The 22,269-nt window shown below is 40.0% G+C and overlaps 2 protein-coding genes across 3 annotated transcripts in view; one reads left to right on the top strand and one right to left on the bottom strand.

Annotated features, from left to right (window-relative positions):
* The window catches only part of LOC120806135 (transmembrane protein 230-like), a 41,939-nt gene that overhangs the window by 12,544 nt on the left and 7,126 nt on the right, over positions 1-22,269 (bottom strand). The window lies entirely within an intron of this gene.
* adra1ab (adrenoceptor alpha 1Ab) lies at positions 13,373-21,386 on the top strand. The gene is made up of 2 exons (XM_040156914.1): positions 13,373-14,288; positions 20,920-21,386. The coding sequence occupies exons 1-2, from the start codon at positions 13,373-13,375 to the stop codon at positions 21,384-21,386; spliced, it is 1,383 nt and encodes a 460-aa protein (XP_040012848.1).

The raw sequence follows: 22,269 nt of genomic DNA, 5'->3' as shown, positions 1-22,269 counted from the left end.
TACTATCTCTATACCAGAAATAGGACAACACAGTTAAGACTACTCCACTTTGAACTTTATGAGAAATGCAAATAGAAATTGGCATGTCAAATAAGAAAAACTGTAGGAAAGAGCTTAATGTCATTACCATCATCCAAGTCATTACCAATGGAATGAAATATAATGCACACTACAAACGACATATCAGCAACATTCCTTTCTTTCAATAGGAAATCAAACATTAGACCCTTGAGGAAACTGAGAAACTGAGAAACTTATGAACAGTATTAAAGTTGAGGAGAAAACTAAAATTCAAGTCCTCACTACTCACCAGAGAGGCTAAGGAAAACACTTTTCTTAGAATTTGTGGTTTCCCAGAGTTTTAAAAACTCCTCTGGTCAACTATGTTGCCAGTATTTTAGAAAAATCTCTGACAGTCCCAAACTTTCTACATTATTTAATGGCTAGACTAATATATTTATTAAAATAGTTATGGTCAAATGAACAAAAAGTCTTGAGGCACACAGTGCACATGCAGCAAACCATCTATCAAAAGACATCATGGCACTTTAATAACACAAAAACCTCTTTCACGCTCTGGTCATCAGAAAGTGCTGAGAGGTTGCTGCTGAAAATTAATACTGGAATCGATGCCAAGGTGCCTCTGCTACGATGGAAATTATGACATGGCCTGCACCTATTCACAAGATGTTAGCTCCTGCTGCTGCTCCAGCAGTCCTAAAGGAAAAAACTCCTGAGATGTACAAGGTGCCTCACCTGCAGTGGCAGAGCTGGCAGAACATCCTGTTCACCCTGGCAGGCCCATAATGCAATAACTGTCGCACTGTATGGTTTTGTTCTGCTGATTTTTTTCTTGCAGTGCAACGGTGTTTCGTCTCCTTACCACAAAATGCAGAAACTATTGATGAAATAGGAATGATTCAGTAAACTAAAGGGGCCCTTGTTGCACCATCGTTTGGCTGACATGACGTGGCTCACTAGGGTCACACCACACATGCTCAAGACAGTATAACTACAAACTTAAGTTTAGACTGCAAATCTACAAAAGCCCTGGTGATTATGGTGAATACAATTCATAATTCTACCACCCAGCATGCAGTGAAGAAGGACAAAGCCTGGCCTTATCCCCCACAGCTCTTTGCCCCTGCTCCAAGGAGAAACAAAAAGAAAAAGAATAATATTGTGTCTCATTACAAGCAGTACAGGTTAAGTTGGCTCATCATAAACATCTTTGTTTTTCAGGGGAAAAAAATCTGATTTATCACAGTAAATTAAATTAAATTCAACAATTATTTAAAACAAGCAAGGCTAGTTCAGTCAAAACACTAAAATTATGATGTTAGCACTGAAGCTCAAGAGTTTTCACACATCTGACCATTAAAGGACCAGTGTGCAGGATTTAATGGGGTCTATTGGCAGAAATGGAACATAATATTCACACTTATGTTTTCATTAGTGTATAAACACTTGAAACTAAGAAGTTTTGTTTTCGTTAGCCTAGAATGAGCCCTTCATCTCTACATTATGGAGCAGGTCCTCTTCCACAGAGCCTGTTGCACCACCATGTTTCTACAGTAGCCCGAGGCCACCACAGGTTCTCCTACATGCTTGGAAAGGGCGGGTTGAGAGGAGGGGAGGGGTCTTCAGTTGGTTGCAATCTGCAACCTCACCGCTAGATGACGAAATCCTACACAGTGGTCCTTTAAAAGAAGCACTATGGCAGAACAGCAGACTTGCATTGGATCCTTTTTGTAGCTCAGGCTATATTTTGGCCTAGACCATCCCTAAACTTAACCAAGTGCTGTGAGTGCCTAAACATAACCATAAAAAAGTTTAATAATGCTGTATATACTATAGGTGGATATTATTCTGTAAGATCAGATATTTTAGCAGAAAAGAAATACGTTGTCTGCGTAATCCAGTCGCAATTATGTTTACTTCAAAACATATTTGCCGTTGGGAAATATGTTTTATATAAACATTGCTTCTAGGAGACAGAGTTGCCACTATTGATCCCTTTCAATATAATTTCACAGACTCCAAAATTACTATAAAGATGAATTAACACCTCTCTAAAACAGTTTTAAAAGAAATGGAACCATCTTGAAGGTTGAAGTTATTGCAGGACTGTTGATTTAGACATTGGTTTCAATTTTGAGTGAATGTGCTGATACTGCATTTTTATGCATCTAGTGTGGTGTGTATATACAGACCTATGCATATGTGTGCTTGAGTGTGAGCAAATTGTTTAGGCTATTTATATGAATCATGTGAATATATTCACAGAAAAATGACAAAGAAATGATCACAAATGATACATAATCCAGTGTTTTCGGTTAAAATTAGGAACCTTAGTGTCCTTAAACAAATGTTGGTAGAATCACTGATATCTCTCAATCATCACCACATCTCAAAGCTAAACTTCTAACAAATCCAGTCACAAGGTGAATAATATTTACCCTGAGCAAACAGATTTATTTACTGGTCCAAAGTTGACATGTATGAACTGAAAGAACCAGTTGCCTGTTTGCTTACTCAGATAAATTTAGCCACCCCAGTATTTGCAGAAATCAATAGGACATTCCTCAAGTTGGCTTAGCCAAGTCCTGTCATTTATTTCATGCCATGGACTGCCTTTCCATTTCATTTCCATCCTGGTTTTCTGTCAACCCCAGAGGCTTTATAAGTTAATGAAACAAAAGTGCTCATTTCAAATTCCATTTGCCCATCTCTAAGTGCACCCCATGATTAACTGGACCCACCATATTTTTTTTCCCAAACAAGCCCCTGGTATCACAGGCATCCTCCAGCATCCTCCGCTGAGTCCTGCCCAGCACAGAAAATTGCATTAACATTGACATCACTTCTTTGAAAAGCCTACCTTGCTGCATCTACACGGGGATGGAAAAGAGTGTGTCATACATTTAATGGATGTAAGTGCACCACCAGTCTCTCTTTAAAAATGAACTGTGGTCTAAGAAGGCTGCACAGAAATGTGTGCCACTTTCCTTATTCAGCTATCAGAGATCAAGCTTCTGTTTAGTGTCCTGACGTGCTGTCACACAGGCAGCTGAGCATGCTGGGAAACTGTTAATGCATGCCTGTTAGAGATGTTGTAACAGGTGTATGATGTTTGAATGAGACTATTTTCAAAACTGTACATCGTCATATAAAACCTTATTGTCTGCTACCCTATACCTTAGACATTAAAAATGCATTAGTTGAGTTTTGGCCACTAAGGGGCAGAAGAAAGTCAAAATACGCTGACACACACTCAGCCCTGACACATTATCAGCTTGTTTTAGCTCTGCTTTGCTCTCCATCAACTCTTCAGAAAAACTTCTCGCTTCCTGAGCTGCTAAATGTTCCTCTTTCTTCATCAGCAAGTTGCTAACTTTGTCTGCCTGCCGTTTGCCATAAAAACCAAAAGAGTGAGCTAAAGGAGGCTAGTTTGGGGATAATTCCATGCTTTAATTGATTTGGTGATTGATTCAATACTAATATACCATTGTTGATTAAGGCAGTTTTAAGAAAAAAAACTTGGTTGCTGTTACGTCTTCTTCTTGTAGGCATGTCCTTGTTTGGCAACAAAGCAGAATATAATTCAAATATAATTCAAGTTTTTTAGTTGAGCTGGCCAAATAATTATCCACCCACTGCAGACATAGTGTAACTGCAGTGTCATGCCCCCTTTTCACAGCCTTGTGCACTGAAAAAGCAAAAACAAATAAGCCTCAGACCATTCAACCAAGAGGTCCATGTATGTGCTTGCCATCATTTGCCGCCAGGATGCCAATTTTATGTTTACATAAACACAATGAAACATCACACTAAAATTAATAAGTAATTGTTTATTTGTAGGCCTAAATTAATACAGCTGAATGTCTATAGTATTATATTTTAGATATTTAAGAAATTTAGATAACGTATGATGTTTTGAACAGTGGTGCACCCATGGACATTTGTATGAAAATGCATTGAGAAGGCATGAAATTTGCATACTGTAGATGAAAAAAAAATAGAAGCTCATTGTATCTGCTGGACCTTGAAAACAATCCAATACAAAGCTCAATAAGACAGAATAAAGGTATAAGAACTGGAGGACATGATTAAGACATTAAGATTTTCGAAAGGTGCTTCAAATAATGATTGAATATGCAGGGGATCAGAATTCATTAGAATTAAAGAGGTTCAATGGCTATAAAATCATTTTAAAGGCCCTCCAGGCTATATGGGTTTATAATGAACATATTCTAGATTCTGTTTTCTATGGTAAAACTAAAGTTTTTCTGGATTAAACACTGGCTGCCTTTTCCTGAGATGCTTGATGTCTAATTTACCTTTAATTTCACCATCCTGCAAAGTTGGAAGTAGCCCTTATTGCTTAGCGTATATTTAAAGTTTAAAGAGTTCTGTAAAATAGTTTCTAAATGTTATGTCCCTTCTTCTCATTGAAGAAATCATCCCGTATCCTGGTGTTTAGCCAACCTCGCTCCTGCATTCAAGCAGCAAACTGGATGAACAGTTAGTACTAATCTCATGAGGGCAAGCCTTTACTTCCCTACGAATAATAAAGCATTTGACCAGCCGAAGCTGATAACAATGAAACGTATTTCCCTCTGCCAAGTGGAGGCTGGAGCCACATGTTTGCATTCCCCTGTCAATGAAAGGAGAGAGGAGGCTTTTCCCAAAATGTATTCAGTTTCGTGTCTGAAGTTGGTAAATGTAAGAGAACATCAGTTGTGAGAGGAAACCGTGAGCACTAGGGTGTAGTAATGCCTGTCTGCTCAGTGTGAGGAATATACATCTTATACTTTTTTTTTTAAGAAAGGTAAGTTCAGCAAGAAAATTGCTGACAGGAGCTGAATACCACAAACAAGAAAATGCCTGCTCATGGGATAAATGACTGACCAGAAAGCCGGATTTTTTTTTTTAGATCAATTTCAGGGCAACAAAGTCAAACCATTTTGTTATTACATTAGCACCAGTGTCAGTTTCCTTTGGCAAGCAGCAATTCACAACTTACCAGGCTTGCTTACATTCGATAAGCGCTCAGATCAAGGAAAGGGACAGTAGAGAAAAACAAGAAGAAGAAGAAGCACTGTTTTTATTGAAGTCTAAAGTGAATTTTGAGTACCTGAGTCATTCTCTAAACTTTGCGAAAAACTGTCAAACTGTCATTTCAGAGCAGGAACACAGTGTTGTTGAACAAAACTCTTCATAGTCTACATCTGATAGAACATCATGGCCTATGCAAATGGGCAGCCAAGTTCAGAGAGATGATTTAAGATGAACGTTTCTCGCCAAAAAAACAAACAAAAAACAACCTCTGGCATCTCAGTGCTTACGTATCTTAGATCTTCACTTAGTGCAACTTGACACATACCTTCAAGATACTTCTCCTGAGACTAGGTGTTTGTTTTTCAAGTTCAGTGGCACTTGTTATGTCATCAGTCAAAACTTCTTAAGCAGATACAGCAGGTCTTCACAACCTAATGACATTTATTTCAGTTCAGAAGCTTTAATAAAGTCTTTGGGAAGGGACCCTGTGTATTTGTTGGGCAAGTCCGTCGAATTTAATGCCACTCTTGGAGGCTTTAGCTTGTGGTGCTGATACTGATACTGTAGGTCGTTTCGTACCTACTCTCTGATAGAACCCATAGGTGTGTCTCCTGAAATAGCGCCCCTACGTCGGCAGGCGTACTGGACCATAACCATAACCAGGGGCAAATATGGAGTGAAACAAAGTTGAATGAATATCATTTATGTCAGGAAAATAAAAAACCAAGAGTTTGCTGATGCTATTGGGCTGACTTTTATTTTAATAAAAATTTTACTTGAATCCTTTGTCAGTAGTTGCTTCCCTTGACAATGTTACTAGCGGCTAAAAAACTACACTTTTTAAGCCTTTGCAGAGCCCTGCTCACTCAGGCAAAATAAAGTGTATGCTTTTACAACATGCAGTGAGGTACAATTCACACAAGTGTTATCTAGCTCTATGCTCTAGCAAAAGTACCTTAACATACAAAGTGCATCACCAAATATTCATCTATAAACTGTTGTGCTCTCCACCGCGCTCTGAGGCAGTGGGACCTGTTTGCTATCCACGAGATGAATTTAAATCTATAAGGTAGTTTCTATTCTATGTGCTCAACGCCAGGAGCAAGCATCAGTTTACTGACTGAGACCGACACTCAGCATAATGATCCAAATGGTGATGAGCTCAGCCCTTTGTGTTACAGCTGCCAAAACCAAACTCCCTGTTGTTAATTTGATCAGAGGTGAATGAACTGATCAGAGATGCAACAGTTTTATTTCCACTTTTTTTGGATTTGCTCTATCAATGTAAATTCAACAGATTTTACACAACAAAACCCTCTGTTGTCAGTGAGATGAGGACAAGAATTAAAGGAGGCCATTTTAAGGACAATAAAGGGGAGGCTTCATGACCAGCAAGATCCATATGATAGATCAATACGCCCAGCGTTGGTGGACTTATGAGACAACTCTTTCATTTAAAGATGAATGCATCACCCCGGCATTCAAGACAAAAGCGGGGGGGGCACAGTGAACACTGCAGCCTGGGCCCTCAGTATTATCTGAGACTGCAACACAACCTGAAACAATAACCTGAGAGAAGAAATGGCCTATTTGTCATTCTTGAGGTATTATTGATGTACTGGGCACCTCCCAACCCTATTTTATGATCTGCCTCAGTACATATGGTATCCCACTGCGAATTAAAAGACTGGGGCTGAAGGTACCACCTCAGTACCGGTGGTGCCTTGAGCCCCTGGATCAGGACATATCCCTTATATTCTGACTGCCTAAAAGTCCTCCAAACTCTTTTCAAAAATTTTGAAATATCCTGTGCGCAAATATTGACCTGATGTCAGTGCTAATAGGAAAGCTCATAACAGTTTCATAGCATGAACCTGACAGTAAATTGTCAATCAGTTTTGGATAATACTTGTACACCAATATCATTTTGTGCCGATGGCAACGCTAATGGGAGTCAGGGGTCACCAGAAATATGACCGTTCATCCTCTGGGGACTATGAATACACAGTATACAAAGCAAAATGGAATTTCATGGAAATCCAGCCATTAGTTTTTGATGTATTTCCCCAACAAGCCCTCAAAAATAAATGGTAAAATACAGCAGGTTGTTTATCACTGCCTGCCAAAAACACCCACATGAGGTTTTTCTGTTGAGCTCCAGCATCTCTGGGAAACGCTTGGGTTAGCTTTAGGGACCTAAACTACCGTGTTAAGATCAGAAAAAGATTGTGGTCATGGTTAAAAGAAGACCAGTGCTTTTAAGTCTCCAGAAAATCAGCAAAAAAAATCTGCTACTGTTATGTGAATATGAGGAGTTGGTCGCATTGAGATAAACACCTGGTGGCTCCAATTCTCCAGTCGGGTGCCATTAAATCACTGCAGAAGAAGAGGAGGCAACAATATGATGCAATTAAAAAAACGCCAGTAAAACCTCAAACTAACAAAAGCAACACAGAAAATCTGAGGGAAACATGGCCTTAATGTTTGTTTCATGTATTAAATGGAGGAAGGTTGCAGTCTCCCTATCGCTGCACACAGATCGGATGTTTTCATCTGCTGCCATGTTTAATCTCTCCAGTGAAGCGGAAACTTCAAACATGGGCAGAATTAAATGTGTTTGAAGAAAAACCACTTGTAAAAATCAGCCGGGGAAAAGATTTGGCTCTGGCCAAAATAAAATCATTGTAATATTGATTAAAATTGATAATAAATATCACCAACTAATAATGCGAGAGTTTGTCTTTTAATACTTTCTGACTCTCCTGTCCTGCCTGTGGCACAAGCCCATTGATTACTGCTGAAGTGTGATGTGAATTTTTCAAAGTGTGTCACAATTCCATAGTGCAACTTTTAAAAATATCTAAATAATTTCCTTAAATTATTATAAAGTTTTTGGCAAACCACAAATGAGGAAATAGTTTATTTGTTGGGGACTATTTCGAGCCACGGATTAATACACATTGGGTGCTCTGGTGAGTAGGGTTAGGATTTTTCATCAGCAGGACAGCGTGTGCATATTTGAATATTGGCTCAAAATAAACTACAGTGTGGAAACGAAGGAACGTGTTACCCAGTGTAAAAGTGCGGCTGACCGATGTGTCTTTAGTCTATATAGTTTGTGGACGACAACGGAGCACAGAGGACTAAGATATAGATATAGATGTAGATTTATTTTTTTTTAGATTTGTTGGTAACTTGAAAAATATCAAATATCACCAGACTTGACTGGAATAAAAAAAATTTGGACTTAATCATGGGGTGTGTAGGTGTTAAAGTATGTTTTAAGCCCAGTAAACTTAGAATAGGCTAAATTCAAATATGAAGTGCATTCTTGTACCTTTAAGATTTATTAGGCTTTTCTAATTTTCTATGATTTCTGTTAAGTCACCTTCCTTCCATGTTACCTGCAATGAACATATAGAAAGTTTGCCTTAGCTTACTGTTCATTCATAATGAAGAGTGAGAGCATGGTAACAGCCCCGAGGGTCATTTGGCCCCGAGATCACACACAGTAAGTAAATGAGCAGGGCACGTGCACGCCCGCTAATGGAAAGGTAGGAGCCGCGCGGGCGGGCGGGGGGGGCGGTGCCCGGGAGGATCAGGTGGGGTGGTCCACTGTGACTTGACTCTCTCCAGAGGAGGCAGGAGGATGGCAGGAGGGAGGGAGCACCCGACTTGGCTCTCCGCGCTGTCTGCGGCGGACACAACAAGGCATGACAACTTCCAGAGAAAATCAGCTGATTGCTTTCATCCCGTTTTTTTTTGTTTTTTTGTTTTTGTTTTTTTGAAACAGTGAGACGTGAGCGCTTTGAGGTGGGTAAGACTTTTCCTTCTTCTCCTTTCCTCTCAGCTTATTTCACAGGCTGAGAAACTTCTCATTTCCAGAATGTACCGTCCTAATCGTTTTTCATTATTTTTAATCAGATGGAGGATGTGCTGGGGTTTTTTAATAGGCCACTGATGAGCAGATTGTAAAAATTGCCAATGCTAATTCATGCAGCCTAATGTTCGTGTTTGTTTACTCCTTGTATATTTTAAAAGGTATCCAAACCTCATAAAAGTGAAGAACAATGTCTCATAATTCATAAGATTTATGGGCTGTCGCCCTTTGCAGCTTCATTTACATGAATATTCAGAACATTTCGCCTCAACAGGTAGGCCATGTTAATCTAAAAAAACACAAATGGGGAAAGGAAAGTAAATCTAAATACTGTATGGATACAAAGAAAATGATCTGTGATTATAGTTTTAGTTTAGGCGATGGTCAAGGCTGGTGGTTTTAAGCTTAGGAATTTTAAACGTGTCATCATCGGGGATATATCTGCCATTTGGGAACAACACAACCTCTTCAGATGAATGCAGGCACTAAACAGAAGCCTTCTTGTTCTTCTCTGGAGGGCAGTGTATTGCAAACGTTCAAGGTTAATAAAGCCTTTTGATTAATGTCATGAGGGTATTGAATTATGAACTTCAGGCAATGGCTGTTCCCCCAAGAGAGACTGCAGCATTTTAGAAACGGTATTCAATCCATCATGGTGGTGCACTGCTCCAGAGACCTGACACAAGCTGTTTTATTACAGCGTTTGGAAAAAACAAATGAGAGATGAACTCTGCAGTAGTTTACACTGCCAGCAGAATAGATTAAGACGTTGAGGAGATTCATGTGTGTACTTGAAGAGGATGTTGGATTTTATGTGTTCGACGTGACGTTTTGACATGAAGCAAACTTATTCTAGTCAACATTTGATATCCAGAAATCGTAGTGGTGGTCTTGTGGAGAAATATTTTAAATATATTAATATGAGGATTGAGTTTTAGTCAGCTGTTAAGTGATCAGCTGGATCCAGCTTCTCAATTGTGAGGACTTGCTGCTTTCCATGATTTTATGTCATTGTAAAAACAAAAAAATGTCGCCATGGGCTCTAGGAACTGTGTGATTGTCATTTTTTCCCATTATACACAATGATAAATCAATACATTTCAGAAGTATGAGATAGATGAATTGCGGAGAAAAAATGATACTCAGACCAACCCCCAGCCCATGTGCAAAAAATACAGAAGACAGTAATAAATCAGATGTGTTACAGGTGAATAAGTTAGACAAAGTGCTAGTGTCAGAAATGCTCGTGTTAATATTGTGTGTTTCCCTTGTAGCAATAATAATGTTGTACTATGTCTATAAACTGCTGATCTAAATGAATATGCCCATGGTCAGGCTACATTAAGCCATGTAATATGCTTGCTAATATCCTCTTTACTAAAACAAGACCCTAATTATAATTCCAATTATGGATTTTATTGGTTGACCTGTTTCTGGCCCCTCAGACTGAGGAAGAGAGTCTCCATGAGATCCACTAATGCAGTAACCTGGGCGGTACAACTTTGGTTTTCAGATGTAAATAGGAGCGTTATGATCTTCACTGATAGCTTTTAACCAGATATTATCCTCAGAGAACGAGGGATGTACACTATGCAGTCTCACCGTTTGAAAAACCCTGATGGCTGCAACTACTGATGATTAACATTATCTGTTCATCTCTGCATTGATTTCCTAGTTTAAAAAATGTCAGAAAAAAGTAAAAGCCCAACACAAGTTGACTTCTTCAAATTGTTTTTGTCTGACCAACACTCCCAAACCCAAAAATATTCAATTTACAATGATGTCAAATAGAGAAAAACAGCAAGACCTCACATTTGAGAAGCGGGAATGGTAAATATATAAATATGACAAAAATATATAAATATATAAATGCCAAAAGTGGCATTTCTGCTGGATAATGGAATGGATAGAGACGATCAATGGAATTTTGAGTGCTCTCAAATACTGATAAACTGATAAAACACCTTGACATTTTGTTGCACTCATTCCTATAGCAAACTAGGACACAGGCCAATGGAGCAATATGATTAGGGACATTTTTGTCTATTCCTCGTACAATTTTCACAGCGTTACTCTGTATTTGTAGGTCGGCTCCCCTAACTAGTACTGTAGGACTTTTGCCAAATTATCCCACTTCAGCTTGGTATCTGGAGAAATGAACAGGCATCATTATTCCCCTTCTGTTTGGATTTAAAAACATGCCATGTTTGTTTATGCACCTGTCTTGGTCTCCCTGGCTGCTCCTGTCCTGCTGTCAAAATACAAGCAGCTCAATAGCATTTGCATTTTCTCTCTGTCCTGTTTTTCTTGCTGGGGGACAAAAAAAACATGACTAAAAGACACCGAAAACTCATAGGATGGAGCTGGCAAGGGTGGGAAGGCAGTCAATAGTGTAACAGACTGAAAAGGTCATTGAACACATATTACATCGCTTCATCATTTTGTCACAAACGCTGCTATCACCCTGCTGCCCCTTCCATACTAATACATGCATGAATGAAACATGAAGTGGAAAGACACGGAGAGTTTTTACTTTAGAGATTAAGCTGTGTTTTCTGCCTTGCGGCAGGCACAAACACAGCTCATGCAACTTAAATGTTTCACATCATCACATTTCATTACATTTACATGCGCAGCTTAGGAACATAAATGTGTCACCTGTCCCAGCCTTGCTGCCCTGGTTTTTAACTTCAAGAAAGACTTGTCTTTAAATACAGAGTGCACTGCCTTGAGTGCTGCGGACGTTAGGAATACTGCATGGCATCTTTCATTTCCTGAATAGTGTTGTTTTACCATTGTTGAAATGTTTCTACTTTATTACCTCAGGTCAGTGTAAATCTATGTGCTGTTTGACACCAGTCCTCAAACACAGGTGGGCTGAGGTTATAAACTTTTTAGCTTCGGTTTATCTCTTTCCGCAGACACTTCAGCACACTGAGAAATCTCATTACAACCAAGAATGTATTCCAGATATCACTGCGTTGAGCCATTCTGCTGAAACAATCTGAAACACATTCATCGCCTATTTCATTTCAGTTCCGCCTCTGGCAACTGACGCGGAAATCCCAGCATCAAGTGTTTATTTGGACGAATTTAGTTCTGGCTCGCAGTGGGATGTGCAGCGAGCGAAAGCCTTTGATCCAGCACGAGCATGTGACAAACATAACTCTGCTCTCTGACGGCTTTATCGCGGCTGCTTTTTCATTCTTTTTTGCCTCACCGGCATTTATCTCACTCAGTGACATCCCATATCTCCGACACGTACGCTGAGAGTGGTACTGAGAGGGTCTATCGGCGGCCAAAGCCTTGGCTGCGGTAATATAGTGCCCTCCTAAAGGCTCAATTCCTGGCCTGTCATCCAGCGGTTGATTTAGAGCCCAGTTTGCAGACATAAGACCTTCAAGGAAGTCATCATCATTCAGCTCCAGCTGAATGTCTGCTCTTAAAAAAATGTCTCTTCTTTAACTTATTTTTGTATTCCCTGCTTGACTTGCTGTTTTTTTTTTTACAATACCACAGATGATTTTCTTTTTGCCCCAAAGGATCATTATTGCCTCTGTGGAGTGTTGTGTCCGCCGTCTCTGTAAAGGGATGTCTTCCTTCAGTTTGCCTGGTTAAATTAAGGTTAAGCGAAAATATATTGATACTGGGATTTTATATGGATGTCAGTGGTTTTCTTGCAGAGGCGAAAAGACAAGCAGGCTGTAAGGTTTTTTTGATGAAAAGGAAATTGTGAACGCAACTTAAGTGTAACCCATGTTTTCTCTAATACATCTGTAATGAAGGGAGAAGAATTTGCTAATAGAGAGACTGCAGACTCCGAGTGATATTTTTACCCTTTAATCTAGCTGGGTTCTGTGTAATGGTTTTCTGTTTAGCAATTTGCCTTTAATGTGTTATATTTTATGTGTCAAGTTTTGGTTTATTCCTACATTACCAAAGAAAAAACAGCACTTAAGTGGTAAAGAGCCTGTTTGGAGTATCTATAAAAGCCCTGGATTATGAATGGGATGTTAAATATGCTTAATCTCTTTTCTGGTTTTAACAGGTGTCCTGCACTGAAGCCTTTCAGCATGGCTCAACCTGACATCCCAAATCCATCGGTGCCTGCTACGTAAAACATGAATATTTGTCGTTTCTTTTAAGCTTTTCTGGACTAAGTGTGACAAACTGTGGCAGTGTTTCTCTTTTCTAAATAAGAAATTCTGCCAGGGAACCCTGGCCAAGGCCACGTGATCAGTGTTGGCAAGAACCACAGCATCTACAAATTAACTGCAGGAGCAGTTTATGCAGCAGAAACAGCTTTTATCTCCTGCAGAAGGAGGAGAAGAAAAAGGCAGAGAGCTGCGCCTGTAATAATTGAGGAACAGATGAGACATGAGTTTCATCAATCTGCGAGACGCTTAACTTAATTACACCCAACAGATTACAATGGTTCAAGGTGAGAACACGAGTGTTCTCTCTGCTGCAGATCGCTGTCCCAACTGCAGCTCCTCCACCTACCCAGAGGTGGATGTAACCAAGGTGGTGATTTTGGCGATGGTGCTGGTGGTGTTTGCAGTGTTCGGGGTCCTTGGCAACATCCTGGTCATCCTGTCAGTGTTGTTCCACCGCCGCTGGCGCTCTGTGACACACTACTTCATCGCCAACTTGGCAGCAGCAGACCTATTGCTCAGCTCCGCCGTCCTGCCCTTCTCTGCCACCTCAGAAGCTCTCGGCAGATGGGTGTTTGGCCGGTTCTTCTGCAGCGTCTGGGCCGCTCTGGATGTGCTCTGCTGCACTGCCTCCATCCTCAGCCTGTGTGTGATCTCTATCGACCGCTACCTGGCTGTCAGCTACCCTCTGCACTACCCTGCCATAGCTACGGGGCGGCGAGGCCTCACTGCGGTGGCCGCTCTCTGGGGACTCTCGGCAGCCATATCTGTGGGCCCTCTGTTTGGCTGGAAGGAGCCTAACCCAGAGGATGAGACAGTGTGCCGAATTACAGAGGAGCCCGGCTACGCCTTGTTCTCAGCATTAGGATCTTTCTATATACCTCTGGCCATCATCCTGGCCATGTACTGCCGTGTGTATACTGTGGTGAAGAGAAAGACAAATACCATCAGGAAGGGCAGTAAGGGGGAAGCCATTGAGACAGAGGGGGTGATGCTGAGGATACACAGAGGGAACGCTGGTCAGATGGGGAAACAGGAGGATGACGAGGGGACCGAGAGGCATAAACGCTCCTCTTTTTCTCTGCCAAGGCTGCTGAAGTTCTCAAGAGAAGAGAAGGCAGCCAAGACTCTTGGCATCGTTGTCGGCTGCTTCATTCTGTGCTGGCTACCTTTTTTCCTGGTTTTACCCATCGGTAGGTACCTCCTGACCTCTTCTGCTCCGAACCTGGCAAAGCCCCTCTTTGTACCTCTCATATATTCATTTTACATTCAAGTCACAAAGTTAAGTGTCTATTTTTCTAAGAGATAATTCCCTGGCAATCTTTCAAAAACCCAGAAAGTTGTTTAACTAGACTTATTGCTGCTTATTCACAGAATATAAATATTCTGTTTGCAGCACAGTAAAAATACTTTTTAACCTGTTTCCTAAATTGCAAATAACTTGCAAATGAAAGTGTCAATATTAGATACATTTATTTATACCAACTGTTATTTTCCATTATTTCCATGTATTTTCATACACAAGAAATGTAAGAAAAAATATACGTGTTATTGTGTATTAAATATAAGAAAACACAAAATAACATAAAAAAAAACACTTAAAAAACTTAAGAAACTTCCTACCAGAGAGGGAAGTTAAACGCTGCTTTTCATGCCAGGTATAGATGAATGTACCTTATAATGAAACATTTCAATTTTGTCGATCCCACAAATTAATTATCTTTGTTCGGCTGTAGAAAAAGTTTGGTAATTTAGGAAAGGATTCAAAAAAGTCTTTGAGGAAACAGCAGTAAGTATCGTAAAACAATCTGGGTTATAGAAGGATTTGCCTCTCAGAATAAAACCGTTTAAACGATAAAACATGAGGGACACAAACTGGGGCCTTAAAATGATTCATCTGATGTTGAAATTTTGAGGAAATAATATATTCTGTGAATCCAAAAAGGGGATTCAAAAATTAATTAATGTCATAATGAGAGCTTATTGATTACTTTGATCCATTTTTTTTATAGAGGACTACTGTACTCTGAACAAAGAGGTACTTAAAGCACTCAGCTACTTTATCTAATCTGACTCCAGTTGTGCGCCAGCAACAGGCAATGCCTTTAGTACACTAAAATTAGCTTCATCAAATATCATCTCTCTGGCTGCCAAGTCACTATTAATTAATGAGGCCATTATCAAGAAAAACCTTGGTTAAATAAAACAATAGCACAGCAGCCCTTATTGAATCAGCTCTTCCAACCTTCAGTTTTATCAGTGAGGCTAGAGTATGTAGGAAAGGAGGTGGAGTAGCCACTTTATTCAATAAATTCTACCAGTGCAAACAGTTATCATATGGAAAGTTTGGCTCTTTCGACTGTATTGTGCTTCAGTTGAGATCCTCCTATAGAACAATATTTGTAACCATCTACAGGCCCCCCAAAATATAGTGCAAACTTAATTAATTTAAGTTAATCAGAAAGCACTATATCAATGAAAACACCTGTACATTATTCACCGAGGCTTTTAAACCCACACCAGCTCCGCTTTCAGTTCCTGTCAAAGACCCTTGGACAGAGTTCCAGTTTGAAAGTTATGAATGTTATTGATGCCATCGCCCCCGTGGAAACCAAAGTTGTCTCTGGTAAGAAAAAAGCACTATGGAGGAATGTCACACTGTTGAAAGTTCAAAAAAGAGAGTGTAGACAGTCAGAACGCAGGTGGCAAAAATCCTCTTCAAGAACTCCAGGTTCATTATGTCATCTATAAAGAGAGACTTCACATCTATAACTTGGAACTAAAAAGGGAAAGGCAGTCCTTTTTCTCTGAGATTATTAATCAAAATAACAATAATGCACGCACTTTATTCACTGTTGTTGAGAAACTGCTAAACCCCTCAGAATCAGTCCCTCCTGGACTATTATCCACCAAGTAATGCCATGCATTTCCATCTTTTTTTCACAGATAAAATTCTGAGGATAAGACTAACAGTCTGTAACTCCATCTCGCCCCCATCTCCATCTCCAAATGGCGAGGTCACCTGAACTTCCCCATAAGACAACTCTAGTCAATTTGGCGAATTTTCACCCCCCAGATTATACAGCCCTGACAGAAACTGTTCAACACTTTAGGCCTACTACGTGCTGCTTTGACACTCTGCCTACAATCTTTTTAAGGATGTTTTTAACTGAATAGCATCAGATGTACCAGAGATAGTCAATTGTTCTTTTCAGTCAGACCTTTTTCCAAGGGCCCTGAAGACTGCAGTTTTTAAACCTCTTTTTAAAAAATCCAGTCTGGATGCCTCAGTAATAAATAACTCAAGGCCAATATCAAAACCTTCCTTTTTTTAGGAAAGATCATTGAAAGGGTTGTTTGAAAAGTTTTATAGACATTCATCTGAGCAGTGACATGCCAGAATTTTCGGTTTGGGTATTACTGGATCTCAGTGCCGCATTCAACATGGCTGGCCATAAGATACTGCTTGACAGACAGGAAAAGTGGGTGGGATTTTTGGCACCGTGCGAAATTGGTTCAAATCATATTTACAAGACAGGGACTACTTTGTGTCAGTTGGTATCTGAGCGAACAAAAATCACGTGGAGTTCCTCAAGGGTCCATTCTTGGACTTAATCTCTTCAACATCTCCATGCTCCCCCTTGCTCAGATAATGGAATATTATATCATCTCTTATCATAACTATGCAGATGACACACAGCTCTGCACAAGAGCGTCACCACGTGACTACAGTCCCATACATTTGCTGAATAAGTGCATTAAACAAATCAATGAGTGGTAGTGCCGGAAAAAAATTAAACAATTGGCCCCAGAGAAGAAAGAATGAGAATTAGTGCTCACTTTGAATCCATGAGAATAAAATCTACAGATCGAGCCACAAATCTTGGTGCAGTTATGGAATCTAACCTAAATCTCAACAGCCACATAAAGACAATTAAAAAATCAGCCCACTGCCAAGCTAAAAACGTAGCAAGAATTGAAGGATTTCTGTCCAAACAAGATACAGAAAAACTTTTTCACATGTTTATTTTCAGCTGGCTGGACCATTGTAATGGCGATTTCAAAGGTCTTAGAAAAAAAATCAACCAGACAGCTCCAGTTCATCCAGAACGCTGCCTCCAGAGCCCTCGCTAACACCAAGAAAGTGAAGCACATTACATTGGACCTTGAATCACTGCACTGGCTCCCTGTGTGTCAAGGATAGATTTTAAAATTCTATTACTTGTCTATAAAGCACTAAATGGTCTCAGGCACACATACCTTTCTGAATTTCTTGTACATTACGAAGCATGCAGACCCCGCAGATCATCTGAGACAGTTTTACTCCACGTGCACAGAATGAAAACAGAGCAAGGTGAAGCGGCCTTTAGTTTCTATGCCCTCCACCTGTGGAACAAGCTTGCTGAATACCTGAGGCCTCCTAGAAAAAGGCAGCTCATTTAAATCAGGGTTTAAAACATTGTCGTTTGCTGCAGCTTTCGAATACATTAAATACATAAATTCTAAATGAACAAAATGTTTAGTAGAATTTTAGCAAAACTGAACAGAAATTAACTAATCAAAGATGATTCTGCTGTTGTAGTAAAATGTCCCTGTAGATATTAGCTTCAGTTAACAATAACAGGAACTCAGGAAAAAGATTAATAGCCACCGAACCAGATAGTCACAACTTTATCTTTAATAAATTATACCTACATTTTGTCAGACTCTGTCAAAGAAGATAATAACAGTGATGTTATCATAGATGTAAGCGAGGACAGAAACCAACCATTGTAAACCCTAATCTAAAATCTTAATTGCTTCCGAAATAACTGCCATGGCTCGACTGAGATAAGTGACTGTCAGAGTGGACCAGAGCGTATTTAAGGCTAATAGTTTGTCAGCAGTAACTGTACCTCCCAGGTCACAGATGGTGAGATTACTGCGGAAACATGTATTCAGTCACACAAACTGTAACTGTACTCACTGAAAGAGGGACCTATATATGTTACAAGATGGAGGAGACGTGTATTAAATATATCACCTAGACAAGTAATATGTGTTATCTTACTCTCTTTTTTCCAGTGTTTACATTTATAACCAGCCATATCAAGGCCCAATGTGTAATCCAAATGTAAAGAAAAGGCTCAGGTGGTACCAAATACTGGAAGCGGTTTTCTCGCCTAAACTGATTAACAGGTCTTTTAATACAGGAATTAACACTACACAGTAAGTAAATCTAAATTAGTATAGTTTGACAAAACAATTCCAACTCAATGTCAACTTACTAGCTTTTTCCAAAGTTTTCAGCCGTATCACATAATCTTAATCAGCAGATGGCGTTGGCTCTGTTGTTATGGAGCTGGATTTGTTGACATGCAAGCTTAATAGCAGTTATGATTTCATCCATATCAAGTTTAGGTCTTTTCTTTTACTTTGAAAGCACCAAAAAAAAGGTAGTAAGCGGAGCTTAAGTAGGAATTTGTTTTGTCAAACTAATATATCTATCATGCCAACATTTATTACTTAACACTATACACAAAGTACACCTCAGGTTGATGGGAATGTCATTAGCTTTACAGGTATTTGGTCATAAAGTATTGGACAAGTTTAAATTTAAATTTGAATCCGATGATGGCACTAGATGGCAAGCTAAAGGATCACTTAGTTTATCACGATTCATCCTGAGGGGGGCATGAATTTTGTACCAAATTTTGCAATCCATTTAATAGCTGTCTTCACTCAGAGCAACAAATCGACCTCATGGCGGCACCAGAGGAAAAGTCAGGGGATTACCAAAGTCATTAGGATTCATCGTCCATCTAGTATATAATGTGATATTTCACACAATAAATGAAAACTTTTAAACTGCTGCTGGTGCTACAGTAAACGCACCATGAATATCTGTACCAAATTTCATCGCATTCCATCCAGTAGCTGTCGAGATATTTCAATCTGAAACCACGCTGCTATCACCGCTAAAAAAATAAACTTAATATGTATATCTAAGAGCAGCCCTCCTGTGGGTTAGCACTGTAGCTACAACTATTGTGATACACAAGCTACTGAGGCCTGAATCATTTGTATACAGTAATGTTGCCTGATGATATGTTTTACTCTTCCTCCTTCCCCGCCGTGCCTTGACTCTACCGCTGGAGTTTCTCAGAAGGGACATGAAGAAATTCAATTACAAGCAACCAAGCAGACCAAATAAAACATCACGCTGGATCAGAATAGGCTTCTACTGTGAGATGAAATGGACAGAACCAAACTATTGCTCCCTCCTATGAAAGCTATTATAGATAACAAGCATGAGGCTTAATGGGCTATAATGCTAGGAGGCATCCTCAGTCATCCTGTAGCCTCCCAAGGCAGCCAGACATCAGAGAATAGTTGTGCATTTCAATTGAGACAGACCTTTATGGCTCACAATGCAGCACTCATACACGCTCTGAGGCAGTGATAGTCAGAGATTCCCAGACTGAGAAAATAAAACTGCTGTGAAGCACTACTTTTATCAAAATTGGTTTTGCACATGAAAATCAGACCTGTGACTGGAATATAAAACCTTTTTTTTCTCAACCAAGGAGGCAGATGTTTGTGGTCTTGTACTATGTGCTTATATGTTTGTTAGAGTAATATCTATAAACTTGCCCTGCAGATTTGAATGAAGTTTAGTGGAAGTTAATTACCTCTGTCAAGGGAGTTATGTTTTCACCTGTGTCTGTTGGTTTTTTGTTTGTTTGTTTACGATTACGCAAAAAGCAATAAAACTATTTGCACCGAACTTGGTGGAGGGATGGGGCAAGGGACAGGGCAGAACCCATTCAATTTTGGGACAGATCTGGATAATTTACAATGAATTTAAAAAAATTTTCTCTGAAGTATGGTGTATGATGTTTGACATCGGCCTTGGTGGAGGTGTGCACTCTGCTGAGTGCCCTTCTAGTTTGTCTCTGGAATCCGTGGTTCAAGAGAAATCAATCTATGCCTGAATTGATCTAGGTTCTAGTTCTAGGTGTCAATAGTTATAGGGATATCTCGATATCACCGATAATGGTGGTCTATGGGGATGTTTTCCTTGCAATACGACCAGTGGCAACTCGGACAAACTGGCAGCAAGGCTGAGTGGAGGTGCTATATTCAGTCTATGTTGAAGAAGCAGTCTTCTTCTTTCCCTGTCTTTGCTGGCGCATTGTCATGCTTCTTGTCAAGTTGCTGCCACCTGTAGATCAATGTAATAGTGTCAAATCACCAACAGGAAATGTGGTCACCCGCATGCTTGTGCATGGCTGACAGTCAGCATTCAAGTTCATGCCAAAGGTGTTGGACAGGGTTGAGGTCAGGTCTCTGTGCAGGCCAGTCAAGTTCTTCCACACCAAACTGGGAAAAACCATTTCTTTGTGGACCTGGTTTGTGCACAGGAGCATTGTCATTTTGAACAGAAATGAAACAGAAAAAGGTTTTCCCCACTCAACTGTCGCCACCAAGGTGGAAGCACAGTGGTGTATAAAATATCATTGTATGCTGTAGCATTAAGATTTTTCTCCAATTGGAACTAAGAGGTCCAAATCAGGAAAAACAAGAGCAAAAGTAAATGAAAGTATGTAGACAGGGGTGTCCAGATACTTTTGGCCATGTAGTGTAACTCAGTGGTTACACTACATTACATATTGTTAATTTATTAAAATACTGTAAATTCAGAGGATTGCTCAGCCTTGGCAGATGAATGGACTTGCTTAAGTGCTTTCTGGTTCTTTCTGGGACATGAAGTATTAGTGCTTTATTAGTGTCTCTTTTCAGTCATATTTTGATGATATGTGTCTCTTTGTGTGTGTTCTCTAGGATCCATGTTCCCATCCTGTAGGCCCTCTGAAACCGTGTTTAAAATAACCTTCTGGCTGGGCTACCTCAACAGTTGCATTAACCCCATTATCTACCCATGCTTCAGTCGGGAGTTCAAGAAGGCCTTCCACAACGTGCTCCGCGCTCGCTGCCTGAAAACTGCCACACCAAAAGGACACATCACCACCCATTCCTCCAGTTCAGGCCCCCCCGCATCTAATACCTCTGATCCCTCAGCCCAAAACGGCGCCAGTGTTTCCTCATGTTGTTGCTGCAGGGCCCTGTCAACCTCCTCGTCATCTGTCGGTGGTCCGGATCAGGCTCAAAGTGCACAAATCCAGAGAAAGAGTCTGCTGAAGGCGTGGTGTTTCTCAGCACGTCGAACTCCAGTACCACAGAACTCCTCCGGTCACGGTTCAACTAAGGTCTTACGTCTTTCTCTTGGCCTTAAAGGAGACGCTGTTTGATTGGCATGTTGAGGCAATGTAAGAATTCCGAGCATCCAATCTTGTACTTGGGTTTTTTACAATTTTTACATGTACATACTGTATATATTCCTCAGAGGCATCAGAGTGCAGGGCCAACTGAAAGTGACTATTCTACAAAGCAAGCAGAATGTTACCATGTTGCCTCAAGGCTTCATGCCCATTTAAATGCCTGCAGTATCAACTAAAATATGATTTGGGAAAGTAACTGAATAATATTTTGTTTACATCCAACAGCCACTACTGAGCTGCTCACAAACAGGGGACTTAATGTCAAAATGTTCAAGAAGACCTATTCAGTGGCCACCTGTGTTTGTCAAGAAATAAAAGAGATAACGTATTATAGAAAATGACATTGTAAAAGAACCCCAGAGACATGATTTCTTTTAACATTAGTGACATTTCTGCAGTTGCACAAATACCCACGTGTAAATTCCAGAATAATTAGCATTCACTGACTGAGAACGAGGAAGCTGGTGTAGGAGTGTGTATAGCATGTGTGACCTCTGTTTAAAAGGGACTAAAAACTAAAATATGTCACAGAGAAATGTAAGTCAAACCATACAACACAGTACAATTTCGTACAGTTTAGTAAAAGTGCTTCATTCTAGTCCTCTGAAGGGTTAAATGTTTTAAATGCATTTTTTGTTTTTGTTGTGACTGTACCAAAGCTGTGTTGAATCAGCTTTTAATGTTTGACACCATTGCCTGTGTTGTGAGAAAAAGAAAAGGAGATGTTTTTCTCTTTGTCTTGGTGATGGACTATTTGTGACCACTGGTTTCCTGCCAGTAGAGTCCTTCAGAGCGGTGTTTTTCCTATGCAAACACCGGAAAATTACACCATTTTCTGGTTGTTTGAAACTGA

Source organism: Xiphias gladius, chromosome 20 (assembly GCF_016859285.1).
Source record: "Xiphias gladius isolate SHS-SW01 ecotype Sanya breed wild chromosome 20, ASM1685928v1, whole genome shotgun sequence".
Taxonomy (NCBI): Eukaryota; Metazoa; Chordata; class Actinopteri; order Istiophoriformes; family Xiphiidae; genus Xiphias; species Xiphias gladius.
The sequence above is the reverse complement of the archived record's forward strand: the minus strand, read 5'-3'. Positions and strand labels throughout refer to the sequence as shown.

Bases quoted from the DNA above. Each gene is read 5' to 3' on its own strand.
- adra1ab (XM_040156914.1), top strand. From the start codon at position 13,373: ATGGTTCAAGGTGAGAACACGAGTGTTCTCTCTGCTGCAGATCGCTGT. The intron at 14,289-20,919 runs GTAGGTACCTCC...TGTGTTCTCTAG, and splicing joins TTTCCTGGTTTTACCCATCG to GATCCATGTTCCCATCCTGT.